The sequence below is a fragment of the Haemorhous mexicanus genome, chromosome 33 (assembly GCF_027477595.1).
Source record: "Haemorhous mexicanus isolate bHaeMex1 chromosome 33, bHaeMex1.pri, whole genome shotgun sequence".
NCBI classification, from domain to species: Eukaryota; Metazoa; Chordata; class Aves; order Passeriformes; family Fringillidae; genus Haemorhous; species Haemorhous mexicanus.
The window spans coordinates 1,775,433-1,797,663 of record NC_082373.1 but is presented as its reverse complement, the minus strand read 5'-3'; the positions used below and the strand labels follow the sequence as shown (position 1 = coordinate 1,797,663).

At 66.9% G+C, this 22,231-nt stretch overlaps 2 protein-coding genes across 10 annotated transcripts; both read left to right on the top strand.

Moving 5' to 3' along the window:
- Positions 1 to 1,285: 1,285 nt before the first annotated feature.
- On the top strand, positions 1,286 to 7,330 carry LOC132340829 (anti-Muellerian hormone type-2 receptor-like). Its single transcript, XM_059871974.1, has 10 exons — positions 1,286 to 1,807; positions 2,477 to 2,702; positions 3,579 to 3,693; positions 3,772 to 3,932; positions 4,884 to 5,031; positions 5,102 to 5,238; positions 5,608 to 5,763; positions 6,544 to 6,580; positions 6,681 to 7,012; positions 7,097 to 7,330. Exons 1-10 carry the CDS (start codon positions 1,386 to 1,388, stop codon positions 7,136 to 7,138), a joined length of 1,776 nt encoding a protein of 591 aa, XP_059727957.1. The 5' UTR covers positions 1,286 to 1,385; the 3' UTR covers positions 7,139 to 7,330.
- A 436-nt stretch (positions 7,331 to 7,766) lies between these two features.
- PCBP2 (poly(rC) binding protein 2) lies at positions 7,767 to 21,922 on the top strand. 9 transcript variants are annotated; one of them, XM_059871985.1, is made up of 16 exons: positions 7,767 to 7,886; positions 10,054 to 10,157; positions 10,507 to 10,530; positions 10,649 to 10,681; positions 10,915 to 11,031; positions 12,207 to 12,338; positions 12,906 to 13,034; positions 13,437 to 13,511; positions 14,862 to 14,948; positions 15,123 to 15,188; positions 16,045 to 16,086; positions 17,085 to 17,157; positions 17,652 to 17,690; positions 18,597 to 18,649; positions 19,137 to 19,306; positions 20,000 to 20,417. In XM_059871985.1, the coding sequence occupies exons 2-16, from the start codon at positions 10,089 to 10,091 to the stop codon at positions 20,325 to 20,327; spliced, it is 1,437 nt and encodes a 478-aa protein (XP_059727968.1). In that variant the 5' UTR covers positions 7,767 to 7,886; positions 10,054 to 10,088; the 3' UTR covers positions 20,328 to 20,417. The 9 variants fall into 9 exon arrangements, with proteins under 9 accessions (XP_059727968.1, XP_059727972.1, XP_059727969.1 ...); XM_059871992.1 differs by lacking the exon at positions 20,000 to 20,417 and adding an exon at positions 21,363 to 21,922 and having other exon boundaries at positions 7,769 to 7,886; XM_059871986.1 differs by lacking the exon at positions 17,652 to 17,690 and having other exon boundaries at positions 7,768 to 7,886; positions 20,000 to 20,412.
- Positions 21,923 to 22,231: the final 309 nt, after the last annotated feature.

The following is a 22,231-nucleotide window of genomic DNA, read 5'->3' as shown; positions in this document are numbered from 1 at the left end:
GGGCAGGAGCGGGCTCTGATCCGGGCCGGGGGGCAGGAGCAGGGGCTGATCCGGGCCGGGGGGGCAGGAGTGGAGGCTGATCCGGGCCGGGGGGCAGGAGCGGGCTCTGATCCGGGCCGGGGGGCAGGAGCAGGGGCTGATCCGGGCCGGGGGGGCAGGAGCGGGGTCTGATCCGGGCCGGGAGGCAGGAGCGGGGGCTGATCCGGGCCGGGGGGCAGGAGCGGGGTCTGATCCGGGCCGGGGGGCAGGAGCGGGGGCTGATCCGGGCTGGGGGGGCAGGAGCGGGGTCTGATCCGGGCCGGGAGGCAGGAGCGGGGGCTAATCCGGGCCGGGGGGGCAGGAGCGGGGTCTGATCCGGGCCGGGGGGGCAGGAGCGGGGGCTGATCCGGGCCGGGGGGGGCAGGAGCGGGGTCTGATCCGGGCCGGGGGGCAGGAGCGGGGTCTGATCCGGGCCGGGGGGCAGGAGCGGGGGCTGATCCGGGCCGGGGGGGGCAGGAGCGGAGGCTGATCCGGGCCGGGGGGCAGGAGCGGGGGCTGATCCGGGCTGGGGGGGGCAGGAGCGGGGGCTGATCCGGGCCGGGGGGCAGGAGCGGGGGCTGATCCGGGCTGGGGGGATCGGGGAGGTTCTGGTCCCTCCCCAGCGGCCGCCTTGGCCTTGGCCTTGAGCAGCGGCTGCAGCGGCGCTGGGGAGGAGCCGCTGCGGGGGGGACCCGCACGGGGGTCCCACCTGTCCCCTGCCACCCTCCCCCCCGCCCGGGGTGACCGTGCCGCTGTCCCCCCAGGCTGCTGGGGGGGCCGGGGGGACTCCTGTCCCTCGGCCACCTGCGCCCCCAGCCCCGCGGGCCACCCCGGCAGCTCCGTGCTGCTGTGCCTGTGCCACGGCCACCTCTGCAATGGCAACGCCACCGGGACAGCGGCGGCCACGGGCGCCAACGGGGGGCCGGGGGGGCCCCGCCAGGGCCCAGGTACGGGGCCGGGGGGTTCTGGGGGGCACTCGGGGGTGGGGACACACAGGGGACACGCGGGGGATGCTAACACCTGCAGGGGGACCCACGGGGGGGAGAGGGGGGCTGGGGCTCACGGGGGGACCCTGGGGGACAAGGGGGGTCCATGAGGGGGACCCGGGACTCGTGGGGGACTGGGGAAGCCGTAGGATCCCCTAAAGTGTCCCCCACCACCACCCCGGACAGCCGGGGGGTCGGGGGGGCTCCGTGTCACCTCAGACTTTGTCCCCAGTGCCCGGCCGGGGGGGGTCCTCGGGGACCATGTGGCTGCTGGGTGCCTGCCCCCTCCTCCTCATCCTCCTCACCTGCCTGGGCGTCCTCGGTAGGGACAGGGACACGGCGGGGACGGGGGGACCCCCGGGCACAGCCACCCCCTACCCCATGTCCCCTGGGTGTCCCCAAATGCCACATCTCTGGTGTTCCCAGAGTGGGGGGTGGAGCCGGGGGGGGGTCCCCAAGTGTTGTGTCACCCCGTCCCTGCGGCGGGGGGTCCCCGGTGTCATTGTGACCCCTGGGGTGGGGTGTCCCGGGTGGGCTGTCCCCCGTGTCCCGGGATGCCACATTCCCCATGTCCCCCGCCTGGCTGGGGGGGACTGTTGGCCCCTGGTGTCCCCAGGTCCCGTGTCCCTGATTTTGGGGGGTTCCTGGGTGGGGGGTCCCCGCATGGGGGTGTCCCTGGTGTCCCCCATCCAGGACTGCGCTGGACAAGGGCCCGCAAGGGACACCCACCGCGGGGGGGGCGGAGAATGGGGGTCCCCCCGGAGCCCCCCAGCCCGGACCTGCCTGCGCTGCACTTCCTGCAGGTGCGGGGCACCTGCGGGGCGGGGACACCCACGGGGGGAGGGACACCCACGGGGGGACACCCACGGGGCGAGGGACACCCACGGGGGGACGGGGGGAGGGACACCCACGGGGGGACACCCACGGGACAAGGGACACTCACGGGGGGACACCCATGGGGGGACACCCATGGGGCGAGGGACACCCACGAGGGGAGGGACACCCACGAGGGGAGGGACACCCACGGGACAAGGGACACCCACGGGGGGACACCCACGGGGCGAGGGACACCCGCGGGACGAGGGACACCCATGGAGGGACACCCACGGGACAAGGGACACCCACGGGGGGGACACCCATGGGGGGACACCCATGGGGCGAGGGACACCCACGGGGGGAGGGACACCCACGGGGGGAGGGACACCCACGAGGGGAGGGACACCCACGGGGCAGGGGACACTCACGGGGGCACCCAAGTGCGAGGGCAGAGAAGGAGGTGACGCAGGGATGTTGCACCCAAATGGGGAGGGGACATGGTGACACCCACGGCAGAGGGGGCATCAGTCCGTGGGCAGGGGCACAAAGCGCGCAGGGTGCCCGGGGACCCCCAAAGGTGATCCCTGCGTGGGGCCGCCGGGGTGCTGGGGACACGCGGTGCCAGCCGTGTCCCCTGTGTCCCCGGCACGGGGCAGGTGCTGCAGTCGGGGGCGCTTCTCGGCCGTGTGGCGGGGCACGCTGCGCCAGCGGCCCGTGGCCATCAAGGCGTTCGCGGCCGGGGCCGGCCGGAGGTTCGCGGCCGAGCGCGCCGTGCACGCCCTGCCGCTGATGGAGCACGAGAACGTGGCCCGGCTGCTGCACACCCGGGCGGCCGCGCCCCGAGCCCGGGGGGGGCTCCTGGTGCTGCAGCTCTACCCGGCCGTGGGTCACCGCGGGGGCTGGGGGGGTACCGGGGGTACCGGGGGTACCGGGGGTGGGGGGGGGAAAGGGAGTTTGGGGGGCTCGGGGGGTACCAGGGGGGTGTAACAGGAGTTTGGGGGGCTTGGGGGTACCGGAGGGAGGGGGCTAACGGGAGTTTGGGGGGCTCGGGGGTACCGGGGGGGTACCGGGGGTGGGGGGGTAAAGGGAGTTTGGGGGGCTCGGGGGGTACCGAGGGGGTGTAGTGTAGCAGGAGTTTGGGGGGCTCTGGGGGTACCGGGAGTGTGGGGGGAAATGGAGTTTGGGGGGCTCGGGGGGGTACCAGGGAGGTGTAACAGGAGTTTGGGGGGCTTGGGGGGGTACCAGGAATTTGAGGGGTACCGGGGGGTGTTACAGGAATTTGGGGGGCACAGAGGATACTGGGGGGGGGGGTGTAACAGGAATTTGGGGGGTACCGGGGGGTGTTACAGGAATTTGGGGGGCACAGGGGGTACCAGGGGGGTGTAACAGAAATTTGAGGGGTACCGGGGGGTGTTACAGGAATTTGGGTTGGGGGGTACCACGGGGGTGTAACAGGAATTTGAGGGGTACCGGGGGGTGTTACAGGAGTTTGGGGGGCACAGGGGGTACCAGGGGGGTGTAACAGGAATTTGGGGGGCACGGGGAGTACGGGAGTATCGGGGGCTCGGGGGGCTTGGTTGTAACGGGGGTTTGGGGGGCTCGGGGGTGTGCCACGGACTGAGGGGGCTCGGGGGGGGGGTGTGGGACACTCGGGGAGCACAGGGGTGGGGATGGGGGCCCGGTGGGGGGAGGAGGATGTGCGGGAGATACTGGGGGGGTGCCCCACGCCCCCCAGCCGTGTCCCCCGCGTGTCCCCAGGGCTCCCTGCGCCACTTCCTGGGGCAGCACGTGGGCACCTGGGCGGGCAGCATGCGCCTGGCGCTGTCCCTGGCCCGCGGCCTGGCCTTCCTGCACCAGGAGCTGTGGCGTGACGGTGAGGGTGGCACCCCTGGTGTCCCCTGCCCTGGGGCCCCCTGTCATGTCCCCTCCTCGTGACCCCCGGTGTCCCCAGGGCTGTACAAGCCCAGCGTGGTGCACCGGGACCTGAGCAGCCAGAACGTGCTGGTGCGGGAGGATGGCACCTGTGCCATCGGCGACTTCGGGCTGGCGCTGGCGCTGCCACCGTGCGCCCAGGACAGCGCCAGCAGCCGGCACGCCGTGGCCATCCGCAAGGTGACAGGGGTGGCAGGGGTGGGGTGGCATGGCGTGGGATCCACGGCATGGCATGGCATGGCAGGGCATGGCATGGGATCCATGGGATGGCATGGCATGGCAGGGCATGGGATCCATGGGATGGCATGGCATGGCAGGGCACGGGATCCATGGCATGGCATGGCATGGCAGGGCACGGGATCCATGGCATTTCATGGCAGGGCATGGCATGGGATCCATGGGATGGCATGGCATGGCAGGGCAGGGCATGGCATGGGATCCATGGGATGGCATGGCATGGCAGGGCATGGGATCCATGGGCTGGCATGGCATGCCATGGCATGGCAGGGCAGGGCATGGGATGGCATGGCATGGCAGGGCAGGGCATGGGATCCATGGGATGGCATGGCAGGGCATGGCATGGCATGGGATGGGATCCATGGGATGGCAGGGCATGGCAGGGCATGGGATCCATGAGATCCATGGCATGGCATGGCAGGGCAGGGCAGGGCAGGGCATGAGATCCATGGCATGGCATGGCATGGCATGGCAGGGCAGGGCAGGGCATGAGATCCATGGCATGGCATGGCATGGCATGGCATGGCAGGGCATGGCATGGGATCCATGGGATGGCATGGCATGGCATGGCATGGGATCCATGGGATGACATGGGATCCATGGGCTGGCATGGCATGGCAGGGCATGGCATGGGATCCATGGCATGGGATCCATGGCATGGCATGGCATGGGAAGGGGAGGTGGCAGCCCTGGCTTGGGGATGGCACCCCAAATGTCAGTGTCAGTGTGAGCTGTGGCTGCCAGCTGAGCCCATCCCTGGCTTGGGGCCCTGGTGGCCCCAGTGGCCCCGGTGGCCCTGGTGGCCCTGGTGTTCCCAGTGGCCTCGGTGGCCCCAGTGGCCCCAGTGGCCCTGGTGGCCCCATGCCCCCACACTCAGGGCCCGGTGTGGCACAGGCGGGCACCCAGCGGTACCTGGCACCCGAGATCCTGGACGAGAGCCTGGACCTGCGGGCCTGGGGCCGGGCGCTGCGCCAGGCCGATGTCTACGCGCTGGCGCTGCTGCTCTGGGAGATCCTGTCCCGCTGCCAGGCGCTGAGCCCCGGTGAGCCCCCGCGGGTCCCCCCGCGCTGCCCGCGGCCCCCCGGCCCCGCTGACTCCCGGCCGCCCCGCAGGAGCCCCGGTGCCGCCGTTCCGGCTGGCGTACGAGGCCGAGCTGGGCTCCAGCCCCAGCGGGGCTCAGCTGCGGCGCTTGGCCGCGGACGAGAGGCGGCGGCCGCTCATCCCGCCCGCCTGGCACCGCACGCCGCAGGTCAGAGCCCCGGGGAGCCCCGCCGGGGGCCCGGGGGGGGCCGCGGGCAGCGGGGAGCCGCGGGGGTCCCGGGAGGGGGGCAGGGGGTCCGAGGGGGGGGGGTCCCTGCCCGGGTGCACAGGGATGCTGAGGGTATCCGGGTGCCCCCTGCCCGTGCTTTGGGGTGTCACCCCGGGGTCCCCAGAGGGTCTCGGGGGGTGTGCGGGGTGACTCGGGAAACCCGAGGGGGGGTGCCCTGGGGTGGTTGGGGGGGGGTCGCTGCCCAGGGGTCCCCTCCCCGCTGCCCAGCGATGATGCTGAGGGCACCGGGGGCTGTCCCCGTTCGGGGGTGACATCCCCCGCTGAGCCAGGGGTGGGGGGGTCCCACAGCCCGGGGGGGCTCTGCCGGAGCTGCTGGAGGATTGCTGGGACCCGGACCCCGAGGCGCGGCTCTCGGCCGAGCGGGCGCTGCAGCGGCTCCAGCGCTTGGCCGCGGGGCCCGCACCGGCCCCGGGGGACCCCGGCCCGGGGGCCGCCCCCCGCCAGGTGCGTGCGGGGAAACTGAGGCACGGGGCGGGCTGGGGGACACCGGGAACCCAAGGGGGATCTGCGGGGAAACTGAGGCACGGGGCGGGCAGGGGGACACCGGGAACCCAAGGGGGATCTGCGGGGAAACTGAGGCAGGGGGCGGCAGGGGGACACCGGGAACCCAAGGGGGATCTGCGGGGAAACTGAGGCACGGGGCGGGCCGGGGGACACCGGGAACCCAAGGGGGACTTGCGGGGAAACTGAGGCACGGAGCGGGCAGGGGGACACCGGGAACCCAAGGGGGATCTGCGGGGAAACTGAGGCACGGGGCGGGCAGGGGGACACCGGGAACCCAAGGGGGACTTGCGGGGAAACTGAGGCACGGAGCGGGCCGGGGGACACCGGGATCCCAAGGGGGACTTGCGGGGAAACTGAGGCACGGGGGGGGCAGGGAGGGACCGGGAACCGGGCGGGGGGGGAAGTAGGATCATGCCCCGCCCCGGGGAGGAGCCAGCCCTGAGCCCCGCCCCCGGCTAAGCCCCGCCCCGCTTCCTGCCGGGAGGGGCCGCGGCCGGAGCGAAGGTGGGAGCGAAGTCCCAGGACCCCCCCCGTGCACCCCAAACCCCAAATCCCCCTGCACCCCAAACCCTCCGACTCCCCCAGAGCCCCCCCGCCGCCAGGCTCGATCCAGCTCCGGGGGGGGACCCCCAAACCCCGTGACTCAGTTTCCCCCGGGCCCCCACAGCGGTGGGGGGGTTCAGGGGGGTCCCCGCTCACTCCCCGTGCCCCCCCCCCCAGGTCCCGGAGTCTCCCACCATGTGGAACCCTGGTGCAGGTACAGGGGGACACCCCAAACTGGGGGGGGGGGTTGCCTTGACCCCCCCGGGGTCAGACCCTCCCCCCCCCCTCAATCTCCTCTTTTCTTCCCCCCTCAGGACAGCCGCCCCCCCCCAACCCCGTGTACCCCCCGAACCCCACGTACCCCCCCCAGGTCCCACCCCCCAACCCCGTGTACCCCCCGCCCGCGGCGCCCCCCAACCCGCTGGGGGGGCCAGGGCAGCCCCCGTACCCCGCTGGGCCCCCCCCGTTCCCCCCGGGGCCCCCTCTGGCCCCCTCGGGCCCCCCCTTGGGTCCCCCCCCGCCGCAGCCCCCCCACCCGGGGGTGCTCCCCCACCCGGGGGTGCTCCCCTCGTTCCCCCCCGGGCTGGACAAGAAGGCCGCGAAGAAGATGAAGAAGAGGATGAAGAAGGCTCACAAGAGGCACAAGGTGGGGGGGACCCGGGGCGGGGGGGGACACTGGGGGTCACCCCCAGCCCCCCTCGGCGGCTTATGGCTCTGCTGTCCCCCCCAGCGCTCTTCGTCCTCGTCCTCCTCCTCCAGCAGCTCCGACTGAGCCTCCTGGGACCCCCCAGAATCACCTGGGACCCGCCAGGACCTCCTGGAACCCCTGGGACCACCAGGAGCCCCCTGGGACCTCTTGGGACCACCTGGAACCCCCATCCTGTCCCCATGTCCCCCATCCCCTGCTGCCGGGGGGGGTCCCGGGGTGTCCCCCTGTCCTCAATAAAGCTCTGGGACACCCCAATGTGCGTCAGCGTCTCCTTCGCGCCGATGGGGGCTGGGATTGGGGGGGACACAAACCCCAATGCTCCTCGGGTGTGCCCCCCGTACCCCTATTGCCCCCCAGCCCTTCCTATTGCCCCCCAGTTGCCCCAAGGCTCCCCATACACAATTCTACCACACCTTTAATCGCTCCCCTTTATTCCCATTTCCCCCAGAGCTCCACCATTACCCCCCATTACCCCCCAGTGCCCCCCAGTGTCCCCCCAGTGCCCCCAGTCCCTTCCCGGACCTCCCCGCCGCCAGGGGGCGCTGTGCGGGGCGGCGGCCGCTCCGTCCCGCCCCGCGCGCGCGGTGCGTTTCCGGGTCGGGGCGGGTGTAAATCGGGCCGCGCCCGCCGCCCCCTCCCAGACCCGCGGCCGCCGCAGCCGGAGCAGCCGCGCCCGCGCCGCCGCCGCCGCCATCCCGCGCGCCCGCCCGCCGCTCTCCCTCCCCGCCTCCCCCCCCCTCCCTCCCGCCCTCCCTCCTCCCGCTCCGCCCGGAGCGCCCTTCGCCCAACGCCGTTACCGGCGCCGACACAGGTAGGCCCGACCCCTCGCCCCCCCCCCCCCCCCCCCCCATCGCCCCCCCACCAACGCCCCCCGGCCCTCCCCGCGGGCCCCCCGCGCCCCCCCGGCAGCCATCCGGGTCCGATCCCCCCCGGGCCGGGCCCTCGCGCGGCCCCCCCCGCCGCCCCCCCGCCGGCCGCGCCCTCACGGCGCCCGCGGCCTGCGCGGCCTGTGCGGCCTGTGCGGCCCGCGCGCCCCGCGCCACCGGCCGGGGGCACAAACGGCCTCAGGGGGCTCGGGGGCCGCCGGTGCCGCCTCCCGCCGCCCCCCCACCACTCCCCGCCCGTCGGAACCGGGCCGGGGGGGTTCGGGGCGCCGCGTGCGTCACATGGCGCCGCCGCCCCCCGCCCGGGCCGGCTGCGGGGGGGCCCCGAGGGGCGTGGGGAGAATTTTTTTTTCTTTCTTTCTACTCCGTTTTCTTAGAGTTTAATTTTTAATTTTTTTTTTCCGTTTAGTTTTTTTTTTTTTTTTTTTTTTTTATTTAAGGAGTTTTTCTTTTCCCTCCCGGGCCCGGTTTTTCCGCCATCCCGCGCTGTTGTTTTCCCCCCCGCCGGAGCGGGAAGGGGGCGCACGGCCAGGCCCCGGACGGGCCCGCGCGGGGCCGCCGCCCCCCCGGGACATCCGGGATCGTCCCCCCGGGCCTGCCCGGAGCGGAACGGTGATTCCCGGCCCAGAGTGGGTTCGGAGCCCCGGCCGGTGCCTCCCGGCCCGGTCCGGGATGCAGAGGCCCATTTCCCCCCACCCCCCCGAGCCCCGCTCCCCGCGGCCCCCCCGCTCTCCCGGCCCTCGGCCGGTTCCACCCGCCGGGCTCCGGGTCCCGTTCGGAGCCGCCGGCCCGGGATCCCCCTCACCCGCCTTGTGATCGGGCCCCATCCGGGGGTTCCATCGCGGCCCCGGGGTTGCTCCGGAACAGCCGCTCCGCTCCCGCTCCCCCCGGCCCGGCTCGGAGCCGGGACCCCCGGCCCGGTTCCCCCCCTCCCCCGGCATGGCTGAGCTGGCTCTGGTGCCGCGTCCCCGCCTCAGGGACGGGCTGGCTTCGGAGCCGCGTCCCAGCCGCAGCAGCCGCGTCCCCGGCTTTGGGACGGAGGTCCCGGGGGCGGGGGAATCCGGCGCGGGGCCGAGCTCGGGGAAGTTTCCCTGCGGAAGGGTCTCGCCGGGAGTCCGGCCCGGGCCCGCGTCACCCCCGGCGGGGCGCTCAGCCCCTTTTGTCCCCGGGGCGGGCGGGCTCGGGGCCAGTTCTGCCCTCTCCCCGCTGCCGGGGCTGCGATCCCGGGCTCCGCTCCCCGGACCGGGTTGGATGAGGGGGGAACGCCGGGCCGAGCTCACGGAGGCCGCGGCAAAGCCCTCCGGTGCCAGCGAGGCAGCGCGGCCCCGGGCCTGCCTCGGCCGCGGTTAAACTTTGATGGGGCAGGAGCGGTGGCCGAAAAGGGAGTTTATTTACCGGATTCCTCTGAAAAGCTCGGCTGGGGCCGGCCGGGCTGTTTTGCAACCGCTGCCGACTCAGGTGGTTTGAAACCTGATCGTGCGCTCATGTGGCCTTATCTGGGTCTGAGGGAATCGCCTCGGAACCTGCTCCAAGGGGCCCTGCGCGGGCTCGGGAGCGCGGATGGCGTTTATTTTCTCCATAATCCCGGCTGCACAGAGGGCCAAAGCCCCGGGACTGGAGTGCCCGCTCCCATCGGGCAGCTGCAGGAAGACTTGGGCTGGGAAGTGTGGGGCTCGCAGGGATCAGCGGCTTCCCCGGACCTGTAGGGACCACGATTAGTCCTCAGTGCCTCCTCAGCATCCCTGGTTGTGTCCAGGAACCATTTGTGTCCCCCGTGCTACCGAGAGTCACCCTGAAGTATTCAGTTGTCCCTCAGGGAAGCCCCTGCAAGGAGCAGGGCTGGGAGGAGGCAGGGGCTGAGCAGGACCCTCATGATCCCAAGAGTTGCTGGATCCAGGTGGGATCGGGCCAGGTCAGCTCTGGAAATTCATAGGAGGAGGAGCTAAACCACCACGGATTGTCCCAACACTTCAGGGGGCGATTTGAAGGGAGAAGCAGCACAGGGAGGCTGGAATCCTGCCTGGACAGGCTGGGGGGGATTGGCAGAGCCCCTCAAGTCACAGCCCCCCACTCACCCGGCCCCTCTCCCCCCAGCCGAGGCCCGAGCGCTGCCGCAGCCTGAGCCCACCATGGACACCGGAGTCATCGAAGGGGGTCTCAATGTCACGCTCACCATCCGGCTACTCATGCACGGAAAGGTTCGTGTCCCCTGCCCTCTGCCTGGAGCCCCGGCCTGACACGGGGTGGGCTGGGAGCTTCCGTGGGATCTCCTGGAGCTGCTGTGGGGCCAGGAGTGTGCTGCTGGTGCCCGGGCAGATCCTGGGGTGCAGCCAGCAAAGGAAATAATTATTGGGGTGGTGGGCAGAATGACCCGATGGGAGCTAAGGTGGGAACAAGATCAGCACAGCTGGGATAAACCCCAGTTATCTGAGGGGCAGAACTCAAGTGCTCAGGAGCTTGTTTTGACTGTGAAAAGAGCCGAGTTTAGGCTTGGGGCTCCAGGAGTTTTTAAAACGCTGACTAACGGTGCTTTTGTTTCCATCCCAGGAGGTGGGAAGCATCATTGGGAAGGTAAGTGAGCAACAAACTCTCCTAGCCCTCCCTTTCCCCTTCTCCCCGTCCCCCTCCCTGCCTGCCTGCCTGCCCGCCGCGGCGCTGACGCCTCTCTCCCTTCTCTGTTCCCCCACAGAAAGGGGAGTCCGTGAAGAAGATGCGTGAGGAGGTGAGTGCCGGGAGCGGGGCAGGATGGCGGGCCTGGCGCGGGCTCCGCAGGCGGCGCGGCGGCGGCGCGGGGAATGCCGGGAGCTGTGGGCAGGCGCGGCAGGAAGCCGAGGAGGAGAAGATGGCTGCCCGAGCCGAGGGAGGGGAGGAGGAGGAGGAGGAGGGAGGGCTCTGTCCCCGGCGGGGGATCCGGAGGAATCCCGGAGCACTGAGGTGGCGTTTGCCTCCCCGCAGAGCGGAGCTCGCATCAACATCTCGGAAGGGAACTGCCCCGAGCGGATCATCACCCTCGCGGGACCCACCAACGCCATCTTCAAAGCTTTTGCGATGATCATTGACAAACTGGAAGAGGTGTGTCCGTGGCCCCCTGCAGTCACTGCCCTGTTTGTCCCTTCTCTCTCAGCAAGAGCTGACCCCGGCCCTGGGCCCCCTGGCTGCTGTTCCGCACGGGCAGCCGGCGTCTCCCTGCCTGGCCCCGATCTTTGTCCGGCGCAGCGCTGGGGCAAGGTCCAGGCAGTGCTGGAGCCAGGGCCCCACAGGGACTTCCTGCCCACAGCGTGGGGCAGAGCAGGGCTTGGAATCCCCCTGGCTCTGCTCGTGCTGGTGCCACTTCCCCCCAGCGCACCCAGCCCTGCCAAGGAGGAGCTGGGGCTGGAGGAGCTGCATCGTGTCCCTGGTCCTGTTAAATCAGTGACTTCCAGGGGGGATTTTGCTGCTAGATAACCTGGATCTTGCAGGTGTTAGAGCCTGATCAGGGCTGTGATATTGAGATTTCTACATTGGAGGAAGCAGGAGTTGAGAGTGCTCCTCACCTGGTGTGGGGCAGAGCTCTGAGGCCCTCACCTTGCCTGTGGGGGCACAAATTCTATTACCCTTTGGATTTGGGACACTACCCAGGGACAAACAACCCTGTGCTGGCAGCTCTGTCCCCAAACCCCCCTGCTCTCGCTGCAGCGTTAAAGGCTGCAGGGCTTGGAGCTGTTTGTGCTGAATGCAGGGAGCCAGAGTCCTCCACGGGCTGCACGGCTCTGCAGCGCTCTGGGCACCGGCCTTGGAGCTGAAGCTTTGCTTTTAGTAGGTCAGTTGAGCCCTGGCCTTGTGCCTCCCCTCCCCCTGCCAGCACATGACCGCTGTAATCGGCGCCGGGATTGTTTTTCCCGGAGCTGCTGCCTTGATCCCTGGTGCAGCAGGAGGCTCCGTGCTGACCCTGGAGCCGTGGAGTCCCCGAGCCCCCCCTGCCCAGTCCCTTGTCCCTCTCCAGCACCGGTTCCTGCTTGGCTGAGGTGGGGCCCAGCCTGGGCCAGCACCTAAACCCATTTCCATCGAGGCAGCAGAGTTTGGCTGCCGCTTCCCCAAAATACATCCGTGTTTTTTCTGGGCTGCTGAGGAAGTCCTGGGAAAGCCCCGAGGTCACCTTGGCCTCGGCCACCGGTGCCAGCGTCACCTCCCTGTCCCTGTGCCGGGCACGTCCCCAGCGCGTGCCGTCCCAGCAGGGCTGAGCCTTCAACACCTCCTCTTCCTCGCAGGACATCAGCAGCTCCATGACCAACAGCACAGCTGCCAGCCGGCCCCCGGTCACCCTCCGGCTTGTGGTCCCCGCCAGCCAGTGCGGGTCCCTCATTGGCAAAGGAGGCTGCAAGATCAAGGAGATCCGAGAGGTGCGTGCTGCCCAGCCCGAGGGGACCCACGGCGGGGTTCAGGTGTCCCCAGGGGCAAGTCCCCGTGTTGTCCCTGCCTGAGGGATGTGGCATCCCTGGGAGTTTTTGGCGCTCCCTGTATTTTAGTGCTTGGCAAACTGAGACTTGGGGCAGACCCTTCTCTGCCCAGTGCTGTCTCTCTCAGCCTGGGTTCCTGCTCTGCCCTTCCCATGGCTCCTGATTGCCCTCTCCCCAGCCTTTTCCCAGATTTTGGAGAGGGAGATGGGCTCCAGGCCAGCGCTGCCCTTGGCCATGCCATTTAGCACTGGGTGCTGTTGGATTAACTCTGCTGGCATGGAGACTGGCTTGGCTTGGGTTACAGGGACAGGCTGAGGCCAGGTCCCCCTCTGCTGCCTCAGGCTCCTGGTGACCGAATTGTATCCAGCTGGGATTAAAGGACTTTATTTTGGGGGACAGGAGGAGCTGGGGGAGCAGTTTTGGCTCTGTATAACCATGCACGGGGTTCGTCACTGAGGTCTCAGCCCTGCCCGGGGTCTGACAGGCTATTTTTAACCCTCGACTTGGCAGAGCACGGGGGCACAGGTCCAGGTGGCAGGGGACATGCTGCCCAACTCGACTGAGCGAGCCATCACCATTGCTGGGATCCCACAGTCCATCATCGAGTGCGTCAAACAGATCTGCGTCGTCATGCTTGAGGTAGGGCCCCTCCCTGGGCCTGTCCCGGGGACTTGGGTGCTGCAGGGGATCCTGCTGCCCTTGGAGGGGGGGTGGAAATGCTGAGGAGAGAGAGAGGAAAGGAGCTGCTGGGGGATAAAGGGATAGCTGGGGATTACAGCCTCATCCAGGTGAGGCTCGGAGCTGCTTAAAACCAGGGTCGAGCAGGGCCTCGAGAGCAGCTCATGGTGTCACCCACGGGCCTGCTGTGCTCCTGGGTGTCCTCCCTCGGCCCTGTGCCCAGGGTGAGGAAGAAGTCACGCTGCCCTGGGTCACCAAAGGCCCAGCTGGAAGTGCAGAGCAGAGCCCCGGGGTTGTGGGGGGGGGGGCTGTCGGTGCCAGCGGCGCTCGGTGTCTGACCTGTCCCCTCTGCCTGTCACGCAGTCTCCCCCGAAGGGTGTCACCATCCCCTACCGACCCAAGCCATCCAGCTCTCCCGTCATCTTTGCAGGCGGCCAGGTAAGGCCTCTCCTCTGCTCCTGGGGTGCGGGGTGGGGAGGGCCAGGGGTCGTTCCGAGCTGCCAGCGCGCCCCGGCCGCTCCGCGTGCCCGTCACCCACGCTGTGCCCTCGGCCCCAGGCGGCTCTGCTGGGCCTCAGCCCCCTCCTTCTGCTGAGGGAGGGCAGCAGGGAAAAGGGCCGATTTGGGAGGAGAGAGTGCTGGAAAACACTCCTGGAATTAACCGGCCAAAAATCCGTTTGCCAGTGTGGTGGTGGCAGTGGGGGTTTGAGTGGGGCCGAGCTGCTTAAGCCAGGCTCTGCCCCTCTGCCTCGGGCTGGCTCCAAGGACTCGCTGCGACCTCCTGTGGGTGACTGGCCCGGAGGTTGGGGGTTCTCTGCTCTCTGCCACTGGTTCTCGGAGTGCAGAGGCTCAGCCTGTGCCGTGGGTAGGGTCGGGGTGCGCAAAGGCTTCGTCTCTCAGGAGGGGAGGGTGTCAGATAGGAGTAGTGCCAGGTGACTGGGCTTTAGTCCCTCCTGCGCTGAGCTGGGGAGTGGCCCGAGCCCTGCCCCGAGCCACCTTACAGGGCACAGGTGTCCCTTGGGATCCTGTCCCGCTGTAACGGGCCCGGGCGCGGGTCAGCTGCTCCCACCCTGCGCCCCCGAGGCTGCCCCAACGCTCGGAGAAACCACGGCGACAACGCATCCGCTGCCTTCCTGCTGCCAGGGACGCCCCTCGGGGTGGGCAGGGCCTGGCTTTGTCAGTGGGGGCCTCAGTAGGCAGGGAAGGGGGTCAGGGAAGGGGTGTAGCTGCCGCCGGCCTCCCCGAGAGCCAGGCCTGACTCTGCTCTCCCCGCTCCCAGCCCCGCCACGCTTGTTCTGGGGACGGACCTGCCGCCGTCCCCTTCCTCCCCACCCCTGCCCTTCTCCCTGGCTCTTCCTCCCCACCTGAACCCGGTCAGTCCCCCCCTCCCGCCTCCCCGACAGCTTCTCCCGCCGCTCTGCACCCGGGGGAAGCCCCCGCGCCCCGGCCAGCGGCGGGGCCGCAGTGCGGACCCCCGGGGCGGGAGCCGGCCGCCTTCCCCGTTAGAGCAGTGAGGAGCAGGCTTCCCACAGCCACGCATCTCTTCCCTCCCCTTGCCCCTCTTCTCCCCCTTCCTTCTTTCCGCCCCCGTCCCCGGCCCAGGCCCGCAGCAGCCCCCGGGCCCCGCTCCCGGTGGGCCTTGCGCTCTCTGTCTTCGCAGCTCAGAGTCGCGCGTAGAGCAGGGCGAGCCCTCGATCAGCACTGAGCTAATGTGGATGTTGAGTTTGGTGTTAGCGAAAGGTTTCGGATTGACAGCCCTGGAGACTGAAGTCCTCTAATTTATCCACAGGACAGGTACAGCAGCGGCAGTGCGAGCTACCCCCACACCGCCCCATCCATGTGCCTCAACTCTGACTTGGAGGGACCACCTCAGGAGGTGAGAGGGGAGTTCAGTCTCCACGGCCCGTTCAATCCTTGGCCTCTCTGAGACTGCCAACAAGGGTGGCATCCCTGTCCCCGTCCCCCAAAACCGACAACGGTGGCTTTTTGTGCTGTGGACTCCTGTCCACTGGGAACTGGACTCTGAGCCCACCAACCTCTCCTCACGCAGGCCACCCGGCAGCCACTGCATGGCAACGAACTTGGGCCAATTCCAGCCTGGGCTGCAGTTCTTCCGGTGACCTGGAAGTGAGGCTGTGTACCCCCCTCTCCCCCTCCTCTCCCACCCGCCCCCACCTGCCCGGCCCCCCCAGACCTCCCCAAACCTTAGCCAGCCAGGCCCCAGCCAGTGCCTCGCCCTTTCTGGGTAGCTTCAGGAGGAATCTGAAGTTGTGTGGCTGTCCCTTGTAACCTCGGGGACACGGAGTTGTGGCAGGTCAGGCCCTCGCCTCGTTCCCCTCCGAGCACTGGGCCGTGTGAGCAGTGGTAGCCAGCGCCAGCACTGACCTGTAGCTTGCCCGCCGACGTTGTCCTAGGCGTGTGGAGTGACGAGAGGACTCGGAACGGGGCAAACTTTTTTTTTGGGGGTGGGAGGGGAGGCGGGGGAGCTGCCGGGCCGGGGCAGAGAGGGGCCAGGAGCAGCAGCAGGGCCGGCGGGGGCGTTGGATCCTCCCTGCCTGCGCGGGGGCGCAGGGATAGCAGCATTGTCGGACTCACCACACCATAACATCTTCATCAAGATCCCAGCCGTTCTCTTGTTGGTTTTTTCTTTTTTTTTTTTTTTTCTCCTTTTTTCTGTTTTTTTTTTCTTTTTTCTTTTTTTTTTTTTTGTCTGCCACCTTTTTTTTGGGGGGGGGACGGCACCGATTCTGCCCACCCCCTCCCCGTACCCGCCACGTCAGGCCAATTCGAGTAACCGCCAGCCTAGAAACTGCTTGTGACAGCATTTATCCGTCCCCGCCTCTCCTGCCCCACTTCCCTCGCCCCGGAGAACTCTCCACCTTGGCTCTCTGACTTCCTGGCTAGTTGAAATCTGTCTGTCCCTGGGTGGCTGTCCGATGGTTGTTAATAGGACTGTTTTCCTCCTTTTGTAGGCCTATACCATTCAAGGACAGTATGCCATTCCACAGCCAGATGTAAGTTTTTATTTACAACTTCTTGTCTTGAAATCCACCCTTTTCCTCCCCCACCTGCCAAAAAATTTTCTCCGTGCTTTCTCCACTCGAGCTGGCTCAGCTTGGGGCTGAATACTCGATCTGATCTGAGCTCCCCAGAACCTCCCCCCCCCCCCAAAAAACACTCACCCACCCCCCTCAGCTGGCCCTCCTGCAGCCAGCTTCATCCGGCCTCAGATCTCTCCTTGGATCCTCCCCCACCTCCTCTCTGACACTTCCCTCCTCCTTATTATATTTTTTTTCCAAACCCACCTCTCCCTGGCTTGGCATTTCACACCAGCTCTGGCTTTTCCTTTGCCCCCCTGCCCCCCCCCTCAATTTGGCACGAGAACCGCCCCCCCCCCCCCAGCCAGCACACGGTGGCTCTGTCACGGTGGCTCTCCCGGGGCAGGGGACAGCTGGCCCAGCGAGCGGGTGCAGGTGGCAGTCGGGGAGGGGGGTTGGACCCGGCCCAGCCCGGCGGGGCCGGTCGGGAGCGGAGGGACCATCCCGGCAGCGGCCGGCGCTGTCGGACACCTCCATCCTCTGGCACCCATCCTCATCCCGTAGGGGCTGCTCTCTGCTCCTGGCACCCGTAGGGCAGCGAGGGGGGTCTGGCACAGGGGGGGGGGGACGGGGGCTCCGAGGGAGCCGGGCTGGCGCGGCAGAGCCGAGCGCGCTCCGTGCCCGCTCCCTGCGCTCCCCCGCCGTGCCGCGGGCACCTGCTCCCTCCTCCCGCTCCTCTCTGCTTCTGTTCCTGCGCTCCTCCAGCCCTTGCTGCACCGAGGGGGGGTGGGCACGGCCCCCAGCCCGCCGTGGCGGGGCCGGGGCAGCGCGGAGGGGCCGGGGCGGGCGCGGGGCCGCGTCCGTGCGGGTGCGCGCGGCGAGTCCTGGACCCCGGCCTCGGGAAATGGCTAACGCCAGCCTCTCTCTCTCTCTCTCTCTCTTTCTCCCTCTCTCTTCCCTTCTCCCTCCTTTAGCTGACCAAGCTGCACCAGTTGGCAATGCAACAGTCACACTTTCCAATGTCTCATGGCAACACTGGATTCAGTGGTATGGAAGCTCCTTCTCTCCGTGTGCGTTCGCGCGCGGCCGGAGCCCAGCCCGGGCCGCTCCCGGCTCCCGTCTGGGGGCCGAGCTCACACAAACCTAACCCCAAGCACTGCCCGGGCCCAGCCAGGTAACCTCTGCTCTTGGGACATGTCTGGGGGCCGCAGGGACAGGGCCTCCATCCGTCCGTCTGTCCATCCACGCTGCTGCCCTCCCTCCCTCCCTCCCCGGTGCCCGCCGTCCTCGCAGCTCTGCCAGCGCACTGGGAGCCCCCCGCCCGCAGCACCCGCTCTCTCCCCTCCAGCTGCTCCAGGCCCAAAGCAGGCAACTGCTGATTGTACCAAATTCACCATAGATTTGCTAAGATGGCTGGAAAAAAAAACAAACCACCTAAAAAAAAAAAAGAAAGAAAAAGAAAAAAAATCAAAAAATGACCCATTTGGGGCTCTAAACTAAACTTGAGACAGCCAAACTCATTGTGACTTGTATCTTAACAGGCGTTGACTCCAGCTCTGCAGAGGTGAAAGGCTATTGGGGTAATGATCCAAACACACCATCTGTAGTTACTCTGTTGTGTATTGATGCTGCCCGGGGTCTCATTCTCCCTGATAGATGCTGCCCGGATGGGGAGGGAAAAGGGGGTTGAGGGGAGCCCCAGAAGGGCTGGAGGTGCAGCCTGGCTCAGCTGCCTGGGCCCTGGAGCACAGCTGGATAGTGGAGAGCAGCAGGACTGGGTGGAGGCTCGGCTGTCCCAGCGAGCTGTGGGCCCCGAGCTTTAACCTTCCCCCCACCCCAAAAAACACTCAGAGGGGAGCAGCCCCCAGCCGAGGAGGTGCTGGAGCTGTCAGGAGCTGGAGCTGCCCCGGGAGTCAGGGGACAGCACCGGGTGTCACCTGCCGTGTCCCCCTGCCACAGCCCCAGTGAGGGCTCGAGGCCACCACCGCTGCTCCCTCTCGCAGGGAGCGAGCTGGGGAAGGGGGGAGAAGTGGAAAAGTGTGTTCAAAACGCCCCAGACACACGAGCTCAGCCCTGTGTGGGGTGTGAGCAGCCTCCCAGCCAGTGCCTGCCCTAGCACGGCCTTGCAGGGCAGCAGGGAGGAGGAGGAGGAGGAGGAGGAGGAGGAGGAGGAGGATGAGGGGAGCTGTGGCCTTTAAAAACCGGACCCGGAGTGGGAGTGGAGGCCAGTGCCTGGCTGGAGCCCCCCAGTGCCAGCCCCCTGCTCTGGGATTGTCCCACCTTGATGGAGGGGACAGAGGGGAGAACTCTGGGGGTCAGGGAGGCAGGGGTGGGGAGCAGCGGGGGCTGGAGTAACCTCCCAGCCTGCCGTGCCCTCCCCGCCCGCTCGGAGCCCTCCAGGCAGCCTGAACCTGGCAGCACTTGGGGTGCTGCACCCCCCGGCTGCCCCGCCCTCACCTGGGCCCCCTCTCTCTGTCTCCGAGCAGGTTTGGATGCCTCTGCCCAAACCACCTCCCATGAACTCACCATTCCAAACGATGTGAGTATCCTGGGGGGGGTTGAGGGTGGGGGTGGCTGCCCCTCGGCTCCCCAGGGTCTGCCCCTCTCACGGGGGCTCTGAGGTCACTGTCCTTGCCCTCGAGGCTGTGGTGGGCTCATGGCTGCATCCCAAGCCACCTCCTCGGGCCACTCTGGCTGCCACCATGTCCCTTGTCCCATTCCAGTGATCCTCAAGGCAAAAAAACCCTTTTTCAATCCCTTATCCAACTGAAACCCCACTCCCAGGAATCCCATCATCGTGGAGCTGTCAGGGTTGGAGGAGGCCTTTAAGGCCACCAAGTCCAACTGTCCCCAAGGGCCACATCCTCACCATTCACTTTGGACACCCCCAAGGACGGTGTCCTGCCCTGGGCAGCCTGTGGGGCTGGGACAGCCCTTTCCCTGCAGGAATCTCCCCGGTGTGCCCCCCAGGAGGTGCCAGAGCAGCATGGGGCAGCGCTAACCCCGTGGTTTCTGTCCCTTCCCAGCTGATTGGCTGCATCATCGGGCGTCAGGGCGCCAAGATCAACGAGATCCGCCAGATGTCCGGGGCTCAGATCAAGATTGCCAACCCCGTGGAAGGCTCTACTGACAGGCAGGTGACCATAACTGGATCTGCAGCAAGCATCAGCCTGGCCCAGTATCTAATTAATGTCAGGTGAGTCCCGTGGCCTCGCCGTGCCCTCCCTGCCCTGCCCCACATGGGGGGAAGGCCTTTCCCCTGTCCCTGTCCCCTTTCCCCTGTCCCTGTCCCCTCCCCGTGCCTGCTGTCCCTTTCCCCACTGCCCTCCAGGAATGCTGCAGGGTGAGGAAGGGGCTGGGGGGAGCCTGGCTCTGCTGTGCCACCCTCAGGGGTGCCAGGAGGGGCTGCCCAGCCCTGTGCCAGTGGCATGCTGCCATCCCAGAGCTGCTGGTGCTGCTGGCAGCACCTGGCTCTGCTCTGGTTCAGGTTGTCCTCTTGGTGTCCCCTGTCCCCTGTTCCCTGCCTGGAGCTGGGAGTGGCATCTCCCGGCGGATGAGAGGGGCTGGGGGGTCCCCGGGCTGTGTCCCTGCTCCCTCAGCAGCAGCTGCTGGAGGTTCTCTCTGGACTTCTGGGGGGGTGTGGGGGTCCCGTGTGCAGCTGGGCCAGGCCTGGCAGCACCTTCCCTCCTTCCCTCCCTCCTCCTCCTCCCCCAGCTCGGCTCCTGCGCCGTTTTCGCTGTTTGTCCTGTGCTTTTTTTTCGCATTTTGTGCTGTTCCTTCCCTCCCACCCACACCCGTGTTTTTTATTTTTTTTTATTTTATTTTTTATTTTTCTTTTTTTCTTTTTTTTTTTTTTTGTTGTTGTTTTTCCTTTTCTCCTCTGTTACAGTTTAGAAAGCGCTAAACCCTCCTCCCAGGCAGCCTCCGTCACGATCCCTGACCACCTCAGCATCAACCTCTCTCAACCCTCCACCCCTTCTTCTTCTTCCTCCTCCACCACCACCCCCTCGCTCGCCACCGCGGGGGCCTCCGACGCACCCTCCAGCCTCCCCAACCCTCTTCCGACCGCCCCTTGTGTCTCCAGTCTGCTTGGCATGAAACCTGTCCCTCTCCTGGCGCTAAATGTCGTGTCTGCGGCCAAAGGCGCCGCGGCGCCCGCCGTGCCCTGTGTCACTAACAAACTCAAAGCGGAGAAGCAAAGGTTTTCCCCGTACTGAGCCTGCTCCAGGGGGTGGCAGCACCAGGAACCCCGGAGAGGAGACTTGGAACAGCAGTTTTTTTTTTTCTTTTTTTTTTAATTCTTTTTGGGTTTTTTTTTTTTAATTTTCCTTTGTACGGAGCTGGCGCTGCCGTGGCAGCAGCAGAGCTTTTCTTGCCGGCCGAGAGACTGTGTCCCCTTGTCCTGTGAGCGGTCACAACTCCTTCTCTGCCTGCCTCTAGTTGTTGCTTGTTACTTTTTTCATTTTTTTTTTTTCCATTTCTCCTCCTTTTCCCTTTTTTTTTTTTTTTTTTTTGAGTAGTTTGGGAGCAGCTGTGGGGTTTGGGGTGGGATAGGGGGGTGGAGGGGGGAGGGAAGGGACTCTGTGATTTTTTTGGGGGAGGGGGAATTGCATCCCCGATGCCCTGGGGGCCTCACCTGTCCTCTCTTAACTGTCTGTACCTGTAATAAAGTTGCCACGGTGAGAATCTGCTCTGGTAGATCTGTGCCGCAGCGGGGCCCGGCCCGGGGGTCCCCTCTGCCTGGGGAGGGGTCCCCACCCCACCCACACCCCCAAACCGCAGCGAGGGCCGAGCCCGGAGCCGCCACGGCGGGGCTGGGGGGGGTGGGCTGCCCTTGGGGGGTCCCTGCTGGCCCAGGGACCCCACGCAGTGTCTGTGTGTCCCCCGCACCCCTGCCACCCCGGGGGTCCCTGCTGGAGGTGCCCCCCCCCTCTCCCTGCGCTCCCCCTCCTCCGCTGCCTCCTCCCCGCCCCACCTGGGGGGGGGGGGGGTCCCGTGGATCTCCCCCTCCCCAAACCCTCAGAGCAGAGCCCACCACGCTCAGCCCAGACCCCCAGGACCCCCCCAGACCCCTCCAGCGCCGTTCCAGAGCCGGGGGGGTGGGGCGGGGGGCACCTCCCTTCCCTTGGCTGCTTGTGCAAACCCCTCCTGAGGTGGGGGTCCCTGCTGGGCCCCTCCTGCCCCCCCGAGGGCGTCCCTCCCACCCCGTCTCGGTGCTGGGGGGTCCCTCTGACGCCCTTTTCTCGTTGCAGGCTCTCCTCGGAGACCGGGGGCATGGGCAGCAGTTAGGGGGGCCCCGGACCCCCCCGCCTCGCCATCCATCTGCGGCCCCTTAGCACCGACCCAGGTTTTAAACTAGTTTGTACATTTTCGGTTCCTCCAGCCTCGCGCCACTCACCAGGTTCAGTTTGTTTCAATTTTTTTTTTTTTTTTTTGTTTTTTCGTTTTTGTTCTGTTTTTTCGGGGTTATATTTTTTTCCCCCTCCACCCCCACCCACCTTTCTCTCAAATTAAAAAGCATTTTAATTCCTTCGTTCAGCTCTTAAAATTGCTGAACCCCAAATCTTAGTTTTATAAAGCTTCTCTCTCTCCTCTCCCCACCCCCCCAGCACCTTCTCCCCTCCTTTCCCCGTTTTTTCGGCTCATGAAGTTTCTGTTTTTGTCATGAAATGTAAGAGTGGAAGAAAAACGAAAAAAAAGCAAAAAAAAGCAAAAAAAAAACCATTTCAGTTTAGTTCTGTAACGTCAGGAAATTTTTCAAAAAAAAAAACTGAATAAAAAGATGGACTGGAGCTTTTCCTTGTGAATAGAACCTGCAGGATATTTTGGTTAATGGATCTGCCTGTCTCAGTCTTTATTTGAAACCCCTCTGGCTCTTCCCAGTGCTCCCAGTATGGTCCAGTTTGGTTCTGGAGAGGGATAAACCACCCCAAGCTGGTGTTTGGGATCCTTCCAGAGGGTGGAGGACCAACCCAGTGCTCCCAGTATGGCCCAGTTGGGTCTTGGAGTCCCACCAGTCCTGGGGAGGGAACTTTGCCCCTCCAGGTGAATTTTTGGGGGATCTTTTCCCATTTCCCTCCAAGCTGCTCTCAGAGGTGAACCTGCTGTTGGTTCTGTTTGT

Excerpts from the sequence above, each read along its gene's own strand:
- LOC132340829 (XM_059871974.1), top strand. The coding sequence starts at position 1,386 with ATGTCCCCTGGGTGTCCCCAAATGCCACATCTCTGGTGTTCCCAGAGT. Across the intron at positions 1,808-2,476 it reads CTGCGCTGCACTTCCTGCAG|GTGCTGCAGTCGGGGGCGCT; the intron begins GTGCGGGGCACC and ends GGCACGGGGCAG. Across the intron at positions 5,239-5,607 it reads CCTGGCACCGCACGCCGCAG|CCCGGGGGGGCTCTGCCGGA; the intron begins GTCAGAGCCCCG and ends GGGGTCCCACAG.
- PCBP2 (XM_059871985.1), top strand. The coding sequence starts at position 10,089 with ATGGACACCGGAGTCATCGAAGGGGGTCTCAATGTCACGCTCACCATC. Across the intron at positions 11,032-12,206 it reads TCATTGACAAACTGGAAGAG|GACATCAGCAGCTCCATGAC; the intron begins GTGTGTCCGTGG and ends TCTTCCTCGCAG. Across the intron at positions 16,087-17,084 it reads ATGCCATTCCACAGCCAGAT|CTGACCAAGCTGCACCAGTT; the intron begins GTAAGTTTTTAT and ends TCCCTCCTTTAG.